At 36.2% G+C, this 17,923-nt stretch overlaps 2 protein-coding genes across 3 annotated transcripts; both read right to left on the bottom strand.

Annotated features, from left to right (window-relative positions):
- Nucleotides 1–3,519: 3,519 nt before the first annotated feature.
- On the bottom strand, nt 3,520–8,292 carry LOC127945095 (rho-related GTP-binding protein RhoA-C). Of its 2 annotated transcripts, none has more exons than XM_052541673.1 (5): nt 8,132–8,292; nt 6,804–6,959; nt 6,220–6,340; nt 5,230–5,360; nt 3,520–4,384 (listed from the first exon to the last, which is right to left on the bottom strand). In XM_052541673.1, exons 2-5 carry the CDS (start codon nt 6,957–6,959, stop codon nt 4,211–4,213), a joined length of 582 nt encoding a protein of 193 aa, XP_052397633.1. In that variant the 5' UTR covers nt 8,132–8,292; the 3' UTR covers nt 3,520–4,210. The 2 variants fall into 2 exon arrangements, with proteins under 2 accessions (XP_052397633.1, XP_052397634.1); XM_052541674.1 differs by lacking the exon at nt 8,132–8,292 and adding an exon at nt 7,990–8,122.
- Nucleotides 8,293–9,206: 914 nt separating this feature from the next.
- On the bottom strand, nt 9,207–12,323 carry LOC127944312 (desmocollin-1). Its single transcript, XM_052540200.1, has 7 exons — nt 12,248–12,323; nt 11,983–12,161; nt 11,452–11,574; nt 11,079–11,292; nt 10,781–11,002; nt 9,962–10,067; nt 9,207–9,778 (listed from the first exon to the last, which is right to left on the bottom strand). The coding sequence occupies exons 1-6, from the start codon at nt 12,321–12,323 to the stop codon at nt 9,994–9,996; spliced, it is 888 nt and encodes a 295-aa protein (XP_052396160.1). The 3' UTR covers nt 9,207–9,778; nt 9,962–9,993.
- Between the last annotated feature and the right edge of the window lie 5,600 nt (nt 12,324–17,923).

The raw sequence follows: 17,923 nt of genomic DNA, 5'->3' as shown, positions 1-17,923 counted from the left end.
GTTGGTCATTGTAGTCAAATGATACAAGATGTCAGTTCGTTAAATTGCCAGTAATAAAATATAAAAATCAAGATCTAAAATAAAAATATAAAGATTGCCTAGATACAGAGGTTGGACAAAATAACGTGAACACCAGTAGTTTCAGAGAATATGTTTATCCCATCATGCATCATGTTATGGAAATAAATCTTGAGATATTTTTGCCAAGACTGCATGAGAGGTTCAATTCAAATAAATTCAAGTGTATTTGTATAGCGCTTTTTATAATATTTAATAGTAGTTTATCAGTGGTGACTGTCAGTTTATGTGCATATGACATGAATTTTCAGAAAAATTTATACAGGACGTAGTCAACCAGATAATGAACATTATTAACAGCAATTATTATGTGATTGCATTAGTAATTAGCAAATATTTGTTAGTTCTGGTGTTGTTTCAGGGTTAGCATCATCTGGGGTCCTCTGTGGGGTCAGCATCATTTATTCTCAGGTGTTCTGGATCCAGACTGGAGAAACAAATAGAGACATCATTAGCATAGCTGCTGATCCAGCAAAGTAAAATTAGTTTAACCCAAGCTAATGAATAAAAATGCACATTTGATCAGATACAACTGCAGTCACCATTTAAGAGATGCATTATTCGAATGCTTGGCCAAAGAGATGTGCTTTTAATCTAGATTTAAACAGAGAGAGTGTGTCTGAACCCCGAACATTATCAGGAAGGCTATTCCAGAGTTTGGGAGCCAAATGTGAGAAAGCCCCTCCTCCTTTAGTGGACTTTGTTATCCTAGGAACTACCAAAAGTCCAGTGTTTTGTGACCTTAGGGAGCGTGATGGGTTGTAACGTGGTAGAAGGCTAGTTAGGTAAACCATTTAGGGCCTTATAGGTAAGTAATGATAATTTGTAAATAATACAGAACTTAATAGGTAGCCAGAGCCCCCGCATTTTGGACGACCTGTAGCTTGTTTATTGACGAAGCAGGACAACCAACTTGAAGTGCATTACAATAGTCCAGTCTAGAGGCCATTAATGCATGAACTAGCTTTTCTGCATCAATAACAGATAACATGTTTCGTAGCTTGGCAATGTTTCTAAGATGGAAGAATGCTATTTTCGTAACATGGGAAATATGGATTTCAAAAGACAAGTTGCTGTCTAATATAACACTCGGATTTTTGACTGTAGAGGAAGTAACAGTAATCTAATTGCAAATTTTAATCTAATAGATTCTGTTTACTGTTTTTTGGTCCAATAAGTAATATCTCAATCTTATCCGAATTTAAAAGGAGAAAATTATTGGCCATCCAATCTTTTACATTTTTAACACTCTCTGTTAGCTTAGATAATTGGGAAGTTTCATCTGGTCTCGTTGAGATATATAGCTGAGTATCATCAGAATAACAGTGGAAGCTAATCCCGTATTTTCTAATAATATTACCAAGGGGCAACATGTATATTGAAAATACCAGAGGACCTAGGACAGATCCTTGTGGCACTCCATATTGTGCTGGTGATAAATGAGATCACTCCCCATTTAAATAATCTAAATTCTAGCGATCGGACAGTTAGGATCTAAACCATCTTAGAGCCTGCCCTTGAATACCTGTATAGTTTTGTAATCGATCTATGAGTATGTCATGATCTATGGTGTCGAACGCAGCACTAAGATCAAGTAAAACAAGCAATGAGATGTGCAGTTTCTGTGCTATGGTGGGGCCTGAAACCTGACTGAAAATCTTCATACAGATATATAAATATATATATTTTTTTTTTCTTTTTTGCAGAAAGGAGCATAATTGAGCAGACACAACTTTTTCTAAAATGTAAACATAAATGGAAGATTTTAAATGGGCCTATAATTTGCCAGTTCACTAGGATCTAGTTGTGGTTTCTTAATAAGAGAGGTCACGCAAACCTTTCCAGTGTATGTTAAATATTAATAATAATAACAAGACATTAGTAGTAAAAACAAAGTGCTACACATTTTTTTGCTGCAAAGATTAGTATATTTAGTTTGTAGTACATTTGGAAATGCTTTTTATCACTTAATTAGAAGCACCAGAAATTAAATCCTGTCAACTGTTACTGAACAGACATTTAGAAGTTGATTTTAAAATGCAAAGTACTGAAAAAAATATATATAACTCTGTAAACACTTGTGTATTTACAACACTATAAGTATGTTCAATCATGTAATGAAAAGTTGTACACACATATGTGGGTTTCATGCTCACTTGAACACTTGGGCCCAGGGGAGTCAAAATCAGTTCCTGGAGGTCCACAGCGCTGCACAGTTAAGATGCAACACTAATTAAACACAGCTGATCCAGCTAATCAGTTCATTTAGGCTTCTTTGAAAACTTCATGGTATGTGTGTTGTATGAATATAATCTGTGCACACTACATTCACAATGTTGTCATCGTCATGTGACCTACCAACATCAGTTACGGTGCTCCACTGTCATTTCCAGCTCCTATCCAGTGGCCTCATCAAGATGTCCGTCAGATGCACACTTCAGAATCTCGCTGGAAATAGAATTTGGATATACTATGTTCACATAAGTTTTTTTTTTTTTTTTTTTGCCTGCTATATAGTATGGAAGTATGCGATACTTTAGGCAGTAGGGCTGGGCTTTGACAGATTTCACTATTCGATTCGACTCTCATTCACAAGCTAGTGATTTGATTAAATTTTATTACAGATTAGATTTATAGATATCGATTATTTGGATATACATCAGGTACGGTACATGCCAGAATTTCTCAAGTAAAAGATATCCCTCAACTAATGCTGTAAAATATACAAAAGAGTCAGTTGGTACTGCATTACTATAATATTGAGAGTTATAATTGGCCGATTTGTCAAAATTACACTTAAGTTTTTAAAATAATAAAGTTACGATTACATAATATTTCTACTTCAATTTTTTTTTAAATATAAACATACTGGTGGCTGTCATTAAATCTTGATAGATTTATTCAAACATAAATTAAACATTTTAAGAACAGTAAAATGTATAATGAATGTTATTTGGGGTATATATTTAGCAAAATGTCCCTGTCTACAGTTTAAACTTAACAGTATCTGATGAGTTTATCGGGCGATCGGTCACTGTTTTTGGTCACTTCACATTAAACTGTGCCAAAACAGCATTTATTGTTTAAATACTGCAATACAACGGACAGAATTTGAAATCTGAGAATTTGTTTCATTTTAAAAGTGCCAAAGCACAATGCTTATAGCGATATATTGGATGGGACGTTCTGTCCATTAACTGAAAACAGGCTACTCTAATTGATTCGTGAGATTTAAGAATGATAACATTCCGTAAACATGAGAATCGATTAACATCGAGATATACATATTGAATGCTGCCTCAGTGACCTTACATGGCAACAATATAGCATACTACTGTTTCACTCACTATATAGTGCGCCCTGTGCAGTATTGAGTAAGTAGCACCCCTTTATGAAACACAAGCTGAAGGAATTTGAGTAAATGAAAAAATTATTTTCAAATCCGATTTTCTTTAAATTTTATTTCTAAATGCAATGGTTTAACAGAAGAAAAGAAAAACTGTATGCTTTAAATAAATCAGTATCACTAAATGGTTTAAATCCCTAATGTACAGCCCAGAATCCTTTGAGACATCAGCGATTTAAAAAAAAAGAAGGAAAAAGCCTGAAGTGGGAGGTTATACACAATACAGCCCACTTCAATGTTCACTGTGTGCTTTAGCTGAGCAAAAAATATTCAAACAGAATAAAGGCGGCAGATACACACATATACAAAGAAGAGATGGCGACCGGGAGACGGACATGCGCTCATTTGACACAAACATTCATATTCTTACATATACAAACATACATACAGTCTGTCCAATGCACAAAACAGTTGCTGAAGACAGGATGCTTCTTAAAAGAACCTTTTTTGGGGGACTTAAGAGTTGGGGGGGGGGGGGGGGGGGTTGTAACATTATTTATCCTAGATATAGAGTTAGTTAAGAAATGACATTTTTTTGCTTGATGTGACCATAAGACTCTTAATCCCAAACTTTGTGATGACAGGAAATGATGTCATCTTGTTCCTGAAGTCTTTCCGCTGGTCTCTTGTGGTTTGTCTGACGTGATGTCCCAGTATCAGTCATCCCTCCCTCCCTGCTCTGAAGTCTCCTGGGCTGTTAACTGACATCCTCTCTTCTACAGGTTTCTATAACAGCAGGCAGCCCGTCTTTTTGCCCCGTTTCCTGGCCTGCAGCGCCGCCCTGGTGGCCATCTCAAACACCTCTCTCACGCCGTCTTTGGTCTTGGCTGAGCATTCTAAATAACCAAAGGCGTTGATTCGGTTGGCCATGTCTCGCCCCTCCTCTGGCTTCACAGGCTCCTGAGTGAACAAATATATAAATTATATTACAAATGTGTCTAAGTGACTACCCAATATCAATGGGATACTTCACCTAAAATAAGAACATATTCATTTGATTCATTCATTCACATTGATTGATTACAGTGTTTTTTTAATCTTTCATTAAAAAGACAAAATACATGTAAGGCAGAATGTCCAAGCTTAATGCACCAAAAAAACACCAGATATAAAACATCATAAAATTAGTCCATGCAACTTGGGTTGAGCAGCTGATCGTACATTAAATTCACAAATCTACTGGAGTTTGGCAGTATAAATCATCCACTTTTGTTGTACGGAAAAGAGCAGCTAAGTTAATTAAAGATGTAGATGAGTATGTTTGATCATCAGAACAGATTTGGAGAAATGCATCATTGCATCAGTGTCTCATCAATGGATGCTCTGCAGTGAATGGGTGCCGTCAGAATGAGAGTCCAAACAGCTGATTAAAACATCACCAAAATCCACAATTGATCCACACCACTCCAATCCATCAGTTAATGACTTGTGAAGTGAAGTGATGTTTTTAACTCCAAACCATTGCTTCCAGTTAAAATATTTCTCCATTGAAAGAAAATTCATGCAAATACTTTTTTTTGTGTGTTTTTATCAGCTGTTTTGACTCATTCTGACGGCACCCATTCACTGCAGAGCATCCATTGAAGAGACACTGATGCAATGCTATATTTCTCCAAATCTGATGAATAAACAAACTCATCCACAGCTTGGATGGAATGAGGGCGAGCACTTTTTCAGTAAATGTAAGCTTTTCGGTAAACTATTCCTTTAACAATAATACATTTTGCAAAGTAAAAAGGCCCTGCCTGTTTCATTTTGGCAAGTTCCCTTCGTGTGTGGTCATCATTTCGGAGATCCTTTTTGTTACCAACGAGGATGATGGGAACATTCGGACAGAAATGCTTCACCTCTGGTGTCCACTTTTCTGGAATGTTCTCTGGAATGGATCAAAGGAGAGAGAGAGAGAGAGCAATAATTGTATTAACCACATTACACGCCATTAATAAACCTTATTACACAATCATGACAAGCATTTAATGGCTTCAAGGAGTAAAGCAATTTATATTGTTTAAACTGAGTTTTTAAATTGAGTTTTTTTTTCCAGAAAGTTCATAAAACTGAAACTGAAAACTGACACCTCAAACTTTGGCCATTACCTCATGTTTGTATCATTCAATGCACGTCTGTTTACCTTTTGATGTAAAGGCCAGATAAAAACCAGATCATTCTTGAAAATGCAGTTCTCTCACATAGCTGATTTTTGACTTATCAGCATTTCTCTGTACAGGCCAACATACTCAATGTGTTCATCACATACCCTGATTATTAAAATAGAGCTGAAAAAAAAGTCATGCTAAATGTTTAATGGTGTGCAATCTTTGATAGCAAAGGCAAAACTCCAGTTCTGCTTCATTAACGATGTCACTTTGATGTGAAAGCCTTGTGTTTAAACCACAAGTGAAGGTGTCATGGAGAGAAACACACGTAAGGGCGAGAGGACATCGAGTTACTCGCAGAGCATTCTTCTGTATTGTGACGTACAAATAAAACTGGTCGGTGAATGTAAGCTGTACGAAGTTATTTCACCGAAAAAAGTTGTTGTGGTATTTTGATTAAAAATTAGGAGGTCATACATTAAAAAAAAATAGAAATGTGCATGGATGAATCATTCACAATAACCTCAATCCATTCAGAAAATACATAAGGTTTGTTTTCATCTCATGCCGACCTGAATCTTTCTTCAACATTAAGAACTCAAGTGTGATGATTGGGCTGGTAACATCGAATTGTCTTACCCAAGCTATCGGGACTGTCAACAGAAAAGCACATCAGAATGACATCGGTGTCGGGGTACGAGAGCGGTCTTAACCGATCATAGTCCTCCTGTCCAGCCGTGTCCCATAAGGCAAGCTCCACCTGTAAGAAGAGAGAAATCAGTCCATGTGCCAAACTAAACAACATTCCTCTCTTACACAACAACTGTGGTGCTTTTACACAGTAAGAACTTTAGTCACAAGTTTGGGCTCTTCTGTCTGTTTTGACCATCAACATTATGTTCCTAAAGTATTCCAGCTGTTTTACTGTACAGAACAGTTCATTTTGCTGTTTGATATGACAAACTTGTGTCTCTTACCACAGTATGTTAATGTGCTGTTTTAATTCTAAACACACTTCCCTACCGTGGCTAATGAAGCGGAAGTCTCACACACTCCTAGAAAACAGCGTACTTACGCTTTGAAAAATAAAGTGGTCACTAATCCTGTCTATATCTACACAGATTTGGTGCAGGTGTAACCACATCTACGCAATGCGGCAGTAATACATCTGGAATATTCTTCTTAGATTACAATGCATTCTCCCAGAAAACATGCTTTCATACCTGTTTTCCATCGACCTCGATGTCTGCAACATAGTTCTCAAAGACTGTAGGCACGTAGACTTCAGGAAACTGATCTTTACTGAAAACAATGAGCAAACAGGTCTTTCCACAGGCTCCATCGCCCACTATGACCAGCTTCTTACGAATGGCAGCCATCTGAGAGGAGAGAGACGAGGCAAACTATAAGCAAAAACTGATTTACAGATCTGAAACATTTTCAGAAAGAGACAAAGAGTGAAGAGCAGCTGTAAAGTTTACATGATAGATAGATAGACAGATAGATTGATATGGAAGTCAGACGTGCTCTGGGATTCATTTCTATAGTCAACTTGAACCGGAAACACAGCTGCGGAAGTATCATTTGACCGGAAGTTACACTGAATCTGTATCGTTATGTTAAAAAAAAGAAAGAAACAATATTACCCAATATCTTTCCACAATATTGAGCTAACGACCAAAGGCCACGAGTACAAAACACGGCATTAACGATGATCTAGATGTATTAATGCGTGTAAAGCTCGAGATATGGATGATAATAAAGCGAAGTGTCGCGAGGCCTGTTACCGCGCCCACCATCAAAACATTCACACAAATAAGACTTATAATACACCGCGAAACATCAACAACCACCCAAATACATATGCTGACATGGAAAATAAGATTACAAAATAAAATAAAAATAAACAGGATGCCTTTTAAGTGATAAATGTGAAGTGAAGGGCTGTTAGCCGCTAGCCGACAATTCGCAGAGAGAAACGGCTTTACATGAACTAAGTTAAATAGAAAAAAGGCCGAGAGCTCATTACATAATGGTACGAAATCTTTCAGGAACAAAGTGTACAACATTATTTCATCTCACTGTAAGCCAATCCTTTAGAAACACGCTGTAATGTAACGCGAAGTGGCACAATCTTTGCGATAAACAAAGATCAAACCGAGGTCAAACTGAAATCATGTTTGCTTTAACGTTGCTGAAACATTTATTATTAACATGTCATGGATTTCATTAATCGCTTCAAATGGTCTTGATATTCATCTGATGTAAAAATAAAAGGCTGGGGGAAAAACACAGAGAGCTTTATATTAAGTTTAATCATGATCATCAGAGCAATTGTAACTATTTTGTTCAAACTAGTTGTCATGAATCATCAGAATTTATACAACTCTTGTGAAAATCTGAATTTACGGTCACAGTGAGCTTCAGGCCGCTGAACAGAGAGGAAATACATAAAAACCGCGGTAAATCTCTCCGTTTCCTCACCAACCGATCGTCGCTTCGCGTTTACTTGATGTATTTAACTTACACAAAAACATTTAAAAACATTTACCGTTTCTTCCTGTTGTGCTCCGGGGAAGTATCGGCTTTCCTGTCTTTTCCTGGCAGGGTTTAAAGTCCGCCCATCTTCAGTGCTGCCACGAGACAACACCCGCCCTACAGTACACCCGACTGACTCCAGCGACTGTGGGCTGGCTCAGAATAACAAACACATTGATCAGATTTGTTGAATTATGCCAAAGTATTAAAATATATTTTATTTATGTGTAAACCATTGGTGTACATGTCTGTATGTTAGACACTGAACACTGTGGAGGGTCTATTTTTACTTCTTGTATATTTATTATTATTATTATTATTTATTTATTTTATTATTTTATTTTTCTATGTATGTGTTTTTGTATTGTACTATGGATCCCTCTGGGTCTGGAAATAAAGTTTATTATTATTATTATTATTATTAAACAATTCTAGCTATTAGCCCAGAGAAGTCAAAGGAGTCAGTGTATCTTTTTCCCCAAATTATTATAATGTCATTTCCACCATAGAATAAATGGTGATTTCAGATGTGTAGAATAATAAATAAAAATAAATTCTGAAATAAATAAATAAATAAATGATTTTTTTTTTTTTTTTTTTTTTTTTTGTCTTCTTTAAGATAAGCACCAGACCTGTTGAGAAACACAATTTAGCTTTCTCATATATACACACATGGCTAAATCACACACACACACACAAAATGTTTTTATATTATTTCAATAATCACTCTAGTTTAACAACACTACTAAAAAGTACTAGACAGACACGCATAACCAAATTACAGCAGTCATGTGTCTTACACATTCCTCACAGTTAGGTTAAAGCAGCAGTGTTATCTTGTTAAACTCTAGTTTCCCCTGCTGACAGAATTTGAACAGCCTATACCACGGTTTTCGGTCTAATTTGCCAAATCGTGTCTCTCTGAAGCATTGTTTTTGGAGGTATGTGAAGGTGCCCTTTATTGAGTGATAGTCTTGGAAGTTCAAAGGTAAATCCAGGCCTCATAGATTGTAATTAATAACAGATGATTATTTTTCAGGTCATCAGCAACAGATTCTTTTGATTTCCTTTTATTTGACCACAATAAATAAATGACAATTAACAATATAGTGTTCCTGTAGCTAGCAAGCAAGCGCAAGGTTGGGGGTTCGATTCCCCGGGAACACATGATATGTAAAAATTGATAGCCTGAATGCACTGCAAGTCGCTTTGGATAAAAGCGTCTGCTAAATGCATAAATTTAATATATACATATAAAAACACAATCTGAACATACACAGCTCTCACTTACAAAAATAAATTCATATAAAAACTATATAACTCTACAGTGTCAGTCTATACAGTATCGTCTACCTAAATGTGAGTTCACATTTGCATAAGCTGATATAATCACAACACTTATAATATTCATGCACACCATGCAGTTCAAGCAGAATTAATCATCAGTCTCTTCCTAAAGTCATTTAAATTGTATGATCGCACATTTGAAACAACCAAAGCACCTTCCTTTTAATTCACAGTGTTAAAGCAAGCAGTTTGACATAGAGTGCACTCATCCGCTTCATTTTTTGATGTCCTCCATATTTTCCCCACACATTTAGTGACACACTGAAGTCCAGCAGCACCAGAGATCCAGCTCTGGCTCGGAGTAAAGCTCTGTCTGGATAAGAGAGAGGACATTAGTCTGATTGGATCTAGATCTCGCTGTTTAACAGATCCTTTAGTTTACATAATCAGATCAATTTATCATATCATATGCAAAGGATATTTTAATAACAAATACTGTTGAAATAGCTGATATTGGTGCTAGATAATCCAAATTAATAAGACAGCTAACTCTTACCATGCAGCCAAGTGCAAGGCATTTCTTTGACGTCACGATTGGTCTGCTCCGTCCACTAAACCTTTGTAGATGTCTGTTCTGAACCGACACAACATCAGCAGGACCCCTTTTTGTTTCAAATCACACAAACAAACACACACACACACACATAAGATCATTAGATTGATTTCAGGCACATACGCTCGCGTTTAAAAGTCTGCGGTCAGTAAGAGGTCTCAATCTCACCAAGGATGCATTGACTTGATCAAAATCATTACAGTAAAATATATTAATACTGTAAAAACAGTAATACTGTACAATTGTATTATTCAAAATAACTGCTTTCCATGTGAATATAGTTTAAAATGTGTGTAAAGCTGAATGTTCAGCATCATTCCTGCAGTCTTCAGTGTCACATGATCTTCAGATAAACTGATTTGCTGCTTAAGAAACATTTCTGATTTGTGTTGAAAACAGCAGTGCTGCTTAATATTTGTTAAATACGTGTAATTTTTGGTTTTCAGGGTTTTTTGAATGAACAAATAAACAGCATTTATTTGAAATGTATTTTGCAACAAAATAAAATGTCTTTACAATTTAATTTAATCTTGCTGAATAAAAGTATTGATTTCTTAAAAATAATAATCTTACTGACCCAAACGTTAAAATAGTAGTGTGAATTGATTCATATAAAATTAGCAGTTTATTTAATGTTTCTGATATTAAAATCCATCCCTCAGTTTAATATAATGCAGAATTTGATTATTTGGATGAACCAAACAAATATTTCTGCCGACTCCTCGAGGTGAGTGTGAAAGCCAGGATTGTGGGTCTTCTTACCCAGCAGCACCAGGACGCTGATGATTATGACAGCGATGGCAGCGGCGTTCAGCTTTATTGTTGGGTTTCTGAGCGCAGTGCAGCGTGCAGAAACATCACAGTCGCACACACGCAGTGAGAGCGTCTGGACGGACTGCTGGCCCTGACTGTCCGAGATCTCCAGGGTCACCTCATGATCTCCCGCACGTACAGCGCTCTCTTTGATCAGTCTCACAGATGGACCTGGGAGGAAAACAGAGCATGGTATCACAGAGGAAACAGGTGAAAGCTATCACAACAAGAGGATTTGTTCAATTACCGTAGTTCGACTGAAGCCTCCATTTGCCCTGGACGTCTCCAGTCAGCTGGAAGTGTAAGGGTGGGCTGTACAGGTCTGGATTGATAGCTGGAATATCAACCGTCTCCTCAGACAGACACATGGCCAGTTCGTTGGCGTCCAGCATCGGTCCAGTCTCCTTACTCTCCGTTTCACCCACTTGTTTCATGAATACGGAGGAATCACCGCCATCTCTCTGATTAAACAGCGAATGGAAAGGACATGAACGTGAATCTGGACTTTCCCTCATTGGCTATTTGTTCTCAACTCATCATCAAAAACAATTCAACCGGCATAACTCGACTGAAATGGCAACATCTGGAAGCTCTGAAGACAGAAACAGGTTTACACTTACTGTTCTCTCGGTGAGCTGGTTGTGTTTGCCGATGAGGTTCAGTATCACTGTGCTTGTGCTGGAGAGCTGCATCTTCTCCCCATGATCCTTCGCTTCAACCAGGATCCTGTATTTCTGGCTCTCCTGCATTGAAAAAGGCAAAGCGGAGTTGAATGCTATACCTCTGTCAGATGACCTTTGACCTTTTGATCAAAAAAAGCTAGCAGGAATGCAAACCCATTTACACAATCGAATACACAATGAGATTGGGTTTTTCCCTAAAATATGGTGCAAATTGACACTATTTTCCTATCTATTATTTTTCCTATTTTCCTACTGTATTGTTGAAAGTGCTAAATAAATAAAGGTGACTTGACTTGAAATGTTTGACTGTGTAGTGTACCTGATCTACTAAGAATGTTAAGATAAGACACTATTCATTTGTCAACGGATGTTGAACATTTGCAGGAATTATAATGTTAAATAATAGATTATATCTGCAGTATAACATTGACAAAAGGACTTCAGGTGGGAAAACTGTGTATGTGTTACCTGATAATCAAGGGATCCGTTGAAAGAGATGGTTCCTGTCAGCTCTCCTGTTCTCTGCTGGATGAAGAACAGTGCACCGGAGGCAGCGGGAGACACCGAGACGATTCTCAGAGTAAACTGAGCGTTCGCTGAGCCAGGCTGATCGTTGTCTGTGATCAGCACTGTGACCAGAGGATTGCCTTTGGGTAAAACAATACAAGAGGATCAGGTGAAAGGTTGCTCTTTCACCTGGAAACCAGCTGGTTTTGTGTATGAGAGTCGGTACCTTGTGGTGTTGATTCATCTACTGTGAGTTCATACACATCCCGATTGAAAACAGGAGCGTGGTCGTTAACATCCATGATATCAATATCCACAGCAACTATTGTGTGTTTATTAGAAAGAGTGATCTGCAAGCCAATAAAAAGGCTATTAGTATTAACTAATAAAAATACTCATTTAATGTAGTCACTGCTTAGTGTTGGACTTACTCTCAGTCTCTTGTACTCCTCATAGTCCACTTTTCCATGAGCGTAAACGGACCCGTTTCTGTCCACAGAGAGAATCCCTTTGGGGTCTTTGTCGATGCCCTGTCCATGAATGGAGTACTCTTCAATTACTTTCTTCTCAATATTTAACTGAGAAAAGATGGAAACATTCAAAATGATTCATTTGATTGAGAACAGCTTGTACAAATAAAAATATTGCATTGTTTTCAAGAACCTAAACTATCCATGGTTTATCTATTCGATTTGAGTTTAATCAGTTGATATTCTGCTATAAAAGTGGCTGATTACTAAAGAAAGGTTTCAGTGTAACCTACATCTCCCAGTTTATATGGGAAAGGACCCGTGTGCTCCTCTTCCATGGACAGTGAATCCACAATCCAGGCTCGGTTTTTGCGTATGTGTAATTTTGATGGGGTTGCACATTGAATACAGACACTCTGGAAGAGAAAATATTGTACAAAACACTGATCAGTTAAAAACTCAATAATATATTCTGTTCATTTCAAGTTCTTACCCGTTAGCTATCATGTTCTGGAGGATATAATGCAATAGTAACCCATTACTTTAAAGACCAATTCTCACTTTTAACTAGTTTCTTATTAGCATGCCTATTACTAGCATATTGGCTGTTTATTAGTAACTACCGTATGAAGCACATATTAATGTCGTCTTCTGCATAACCATCCAACATAACTAAACTTAACAAGTACCTTACTAAATAGTAATAAGCAGCAAATTAGGAGTTTTAGCCAAAAAGTCACGGGAATCGGTCCCCAAAATAAAAAGTGTAACCAATGCAACTTGTAACCAATAATAAGACTGTTTTTACTGTATTTTAATGTGAATTATTTGAAAACATTTACTTTCTGACACGTACGTTTTGCATCAATATAAATTCAACATGGGTATCTGTCACTATTTATCTTTTACAATTTAGAAAAGCGAAAAAAAAGCACATTATAAAACTAGTCAGAATTAGTGATTTTAAAATACAGTATTTGTTTTTACGATATTAATAAAATGTTTTAGTAAAACTGTATTTTACGGTGTTCCTGTTGCACGTTACAAGTACGTATTGCAGTATAAGAAGAGTAAATTCTGTGCAAACTAATTACAAACCACTAACGCTAAACCAAACCCTAAAACTAAGAAAGTGTATGGTGTTGATTACTAGCGCTCAGTACTTGTAACTGTATAATTACACTATAATAAGGGCACCTTAAAATAATGCGCAACAAAAATGAAACTGATTAAAATAAGTAAATAAAATCCATTCTGTTACTTACTGCAATGAGGAAAACAATCACAGTTTCCATTTTAGGCAGAGAGAGAGATTGTTGTTTTATCCTGCTTCTGCTTTGCTTTAAAGTTGATGTGAAGAAGCAAGCTGACTGTTGCTTCTTTATATAGCCGAAGGAGGAAGATTTGACAAGATTTCTCTGGAAATACATTGAATCAGATACATTTTTTACAGATTTAGCACCCTATTGTTCGATGGGCTTTCTAAGGAAGGATGCGTGAAGGATTGTGGCAAGCGTCCAGACATTCTTTACCAAGTATGACAGGCTTCTCAAACAGGTTCTGGTTCTGGTTTGATAACACTGTAATCTGTCAGGAGTGTGTTTATTGTTGAATCCTCTGTGATGAGTTCAGCTTGAGTCAGCTTTTATAGGCATGATATTTTATTAATCCATTTATATCCTTCCAAGCAAACAAACCCCACTTCACATTACTGTCTAAACACAACATACTGCATAAAAGTCACACTCTCAGTCAATAATGTTTGTAAAACAGACATACTGTAAATAATCCATGTGGAATGTGTTTAGTGTAGCTCTATTGACCGCTGATTTTCATGTTTGAAGGTAAACAGGTATCAGCATTTCCAGAGTTCAAAATTATTATTCTGTGATCCGCATTGAGGATTTCGTTTGAATTGTTGCCCAGGGAAAATTCGAACAACAGCATGCAACTAAGAGAACAACATCATTTGGACATTTGTTATCAGCTATAGTTTTCTAAATCTAGTGAAAGGAAAAGGGCATTCACAATAGTCAAAAGGAGATGATCAGAAGAGGTCTTATTTCCACTTTTTGAAAAGACGTATGGCTTTTCACCCAGAGTGCACTTTTCAGTGTTACAGAAAGGCTTGTTCTTAATTATGGTCTTTAACTGTACAAAATATATATGCATAGGTCATACCAAAAACATTTTCTTAGACCAAATCATCTTTGCTCTTTGGTTAACTAGATTATAGGGAAGATTGACACTTTTTGCTCTCTTGTGAGAATCTGATACCACAAGGCACTTAAAAAAAAAGAAGTAAAAATCAATCAATCACTCAGTCAGCAAAAGAAAGAAAGAAAGAAAGAAAGAAAGAAAGAAAGAAGTGTCACGAGGAGTCAAGCAGCTCACATTCCGCTGTGGTTTTTGGCATGTTGAAAACAGTCGCTTTAAAGAACAAAAAGTTTGAAAATACTGACTAGACACATAGTGATTGCAATTCATATCGTAAAAGGTGAAATGGAAGACTTTTATAACTTGGCTGGACTATTTATAGACAAACAAACCAAAGTAGTAATTAGTAAACAAATATAATAAAAACATTGTTTTGAGAATCTAGTCAATGCACAATGAGAAATATATGGAAGCTTGTTTTTGCCACGGGATGAAAAAATAAAGTAACGCTTTATTTTAAGCACCAATTCTCACTATGTATAGCACATTGGGTGTTGATTAGTACTTATAGAAGCACATATTAATGTCTTATTCCGCATGGCCACAATTTAGATCCCTTAATCCTACACTTAAACCACTACCTTACTACTACGAAGCAGCAAAATTGTTTACTGAAGTAAAAGCCATAGTGAGAATCGTAAAGTGTGACCAAAGAGTCAGATTTCTTATCGGTCTCTCAAAGAGATGGACTAGAAAACCTTTGAGACCCTCCTGTTCCACAGAGACACTTTCAAACAGCCACTATTTCTAATCAGGTGAAGCTACAGAAGAAATGACTGGAGCAAACGTATGTGAGTTTTACTGTGAAGTACTTCTTTTGTAATTCTGAGATTATATCTCACTATTTCTGACTTTTTTTTTTTTTAAATGTTAACAAATGTCAGAAATGCAAGATAATGTTAGAATTGTGAGATGTACTCCGAATTGTGAAATAAAGTTTATTTTTACTATGTAGTGAAAAAAAAGTAAAAAAAGTCAGAATTATTTTATTCTGTAGCATTATTTTATATATTGTATTATATGGTATAAAATTATATTATATTCTATTATTTTATTCTATTATTTTATTCTGTAGCAGACACAAAAACAGATTTGCAAAATATAAACTGTAAAAAAAAAAAAAAAATTAAAAGTGAGATATAAACAATTGACAATTTACAGAAAGACTGAGTTGTGAAATTATATATTTTTTTAATTATTATTTTGTATTATCCCATGGCAGAAACAAGCTTCTGAATGTGATACTCTGCAAACTAAAGGTTGTAGCCTGACCTGCTTTCCTGCATTTATGAAAATAACAGAAACATGCACAGACTGATGACAGAGGAATGCAGTTTACAGGGAAATGTATCTCCACATCACATCACATCACATCACATATCTAAGAGATAAATCATTAATAGAGACTCGGGATAAGACAATAGGGGATAAAACAGGATAAGTCACTTTTTAGAAGATGGATTTGTGATTTACTTGCTCATTATTTAAAGTTTTATTATATTTTAATTTAAATAATATAATAATACGGTACAACAGGCTGAATGTCCAGAATGTCATACGGTCTAGTAGTTACCATACATTTGATAAAGAACGTACATCACTTAATTTATATATATATAGTCACACTTTAGTTTGGGGACCAGTTCTCACTATTATGACTAACCATTAACTATGATTCATCTCATAAACATCTAATTTGCTGCTTATTAATAATTAGTAAGGTAGTTGTTAAGTTCAGGCATGTTGTTGGATTAAGGGATCTAGAATATGGTCATGCAGTATTACGATGTGCTTTATAAGTACTAATAAACAGCTGGTTTATATATGCAGCTAATATGATAGTAATATGCATGTTAATAAGCAACTAGTGTGAATTGATAGCTAAACAAAGTTGGTATCATTTATTTTAGGAGAGGAAGATGAAGCTACAGAAGAAATGACTGATAGCAAAGTTATGCAAAGAATGACAAAGAATGAAACATCAATAATAAGTGAGCAGACGGACTTGAGTTTTACTGCGAAGTACTCTTCCTCTTGCAATTCTTTCCTGATATTTTTCTCTTTTTATTTTTCTCAACTATGAAAAATGTCAGAAATGCAAGATATAATCTTAGAATTGTATGGTGTAAACCAAACCCTGAAATAAAACTTTGCTGTTGTTTTTTAAAGGTGTTTAACCTTCTTTTTTGACCATGACACAAATATTTTTCAACTGTAAGTGCATGAATTCCCACTATTACATTTCCTGCAGCTCACGTGAAAACACTTCAGAAAACAGGTCATCAGTTTAACATTTACCTTTTATTAACAAAGAGAGATAAAACCGTTTCCTGCTTGCTCATTAACTGTATTGTTCTTGGTTACAGAAATTGTAATGACTCATCTTTAATCATCTACCTCTTTTCTTGGAGGGAAAGAAAACATTTTTTGACGTTGTATTTGCTGTACACAAAAGTTTACAGTTGTTTGCTTATTCTATGTGACTGAAAATGTTGTCATTCTGTATATTTATAAGCATCACATTAAATTAAGTAGCCTACAGTTCATGTTTTAATGGCCCCAGTGGACTGAATTTCAGTCTTATTGTTGTCAAGATGCTGTTAAACATACTAAACCACAGGTGTATCTCCTTCATAAAGCTGATTTGACAGTTTCCACCACAGCCAGGAGAGCTGCTTCTATAAAAAGACCCATTTTTATTCGTGGTTGATTTGTACTGAATTGCTATTTAGAGGTAACTTGCATGTTGTGGTCAATTTTCAGGTGAGTCTTACTCATCTTTCTAGTTTATAATATTTGTAAACTTTCTAGACTATTACATAGAAACTATTGTAAAAGTCTAATGAAGAGGTAGATTTTCCTACTGTATAGTCAGTGTCGGCTCTTTGGGAGATAAGGAGGGTGAGAAGTCTTGAGGAGTGAGATATGGAAGGTGGGGTGTATTTTGGAGTGAGCAGAGAGTTGTAACTGATACAGGGTGGACTTGGAGAGGGATGGTGAAGGGGCCAATGAATCTGGGACTAAGCATGGTGCTGGGCAGGCACCTTCTGTCCAGGCTGGGATGTTGGAGTATTGATTCGTCTGGAGACAGCCTGGAGTCATTGGCGTTGCTCTGCCTGTTGAAGCTAATGGTGGGCAGTGTCCCAGACCCTCTTGCTCTACTGGAAGCAGTAGTCTACTGTTGAAGCACCTGAAGGGTCCTCGGACCAAGGGAA

Source organism: Carassius gibelio, chromosome A23 (genome assembly GCF_023724105.1).
Source record: "Carassius gibelio isolate Cgi1373 ecotype wild population from Czech Republic chromosome A23, carGib1.2-hapl.c, whole genome shotgun sequence".
In the NCBI taxonomy this organism is placed as follows: Eukaryota; Metazoa; Chordata; class Actinopteri; order Cypriniformes; family Cyprinidae; genus Carassius; species Carassius gibelio.
The sequence above is the reverse complement of the archived record's forward strand: the minus strand, read 5'-3'. Positions and strand labels throughout refer to the sequence as shown.

Excerpts from the sequence above, each read along its gene's own strand:
- LOC127945095 (XM_052541673.1), bottom strand. The coding sequence starts at position 6,959 with ATGGCTGCCATTCGTAAGAAGCTGGTCATAGTGGGCGATGGAGCCTGT. Across the intron at positions 5,361-6,219 it reads TGACAGTCCCGATAGCTTGG|AGAACATTCCAGAAAAGTGG; the intron begins GTAAGACAATTC and ends GATCCATTCCAG. Across the intron at positions 4,385-5,229 it reads AACTTGCCAAAATGAAACAG|GAGCCTGTGAAGCCAGAGGA; the intron begins GCAGGGCCTTTT and ends TTGTTCACTCAG.
- LOC127944312 (XM_052540200.1), bottom strand. The coding sequence starts at position 12,323 with ATGGATGTTAACGACCACGCTCCTGTTTTCAATCGGGATGTGTATGAA. Across the intron at positions 11,293-11,451 it reads ACCAGCTCACCGAGAGAACA|AGAGATGGCGGTGATTCCTC; the intron begins GTAAGTGTAAAC and ends CTGTTTAATCAG. Across the intron at positions 11,003-11,078 it reads GAGGCTTCAGTCGAACTACG|GTCCATCTGTGAGACTGATC; the intron begins GTAATTGAACAA and ends TTTTCCTCCCAG.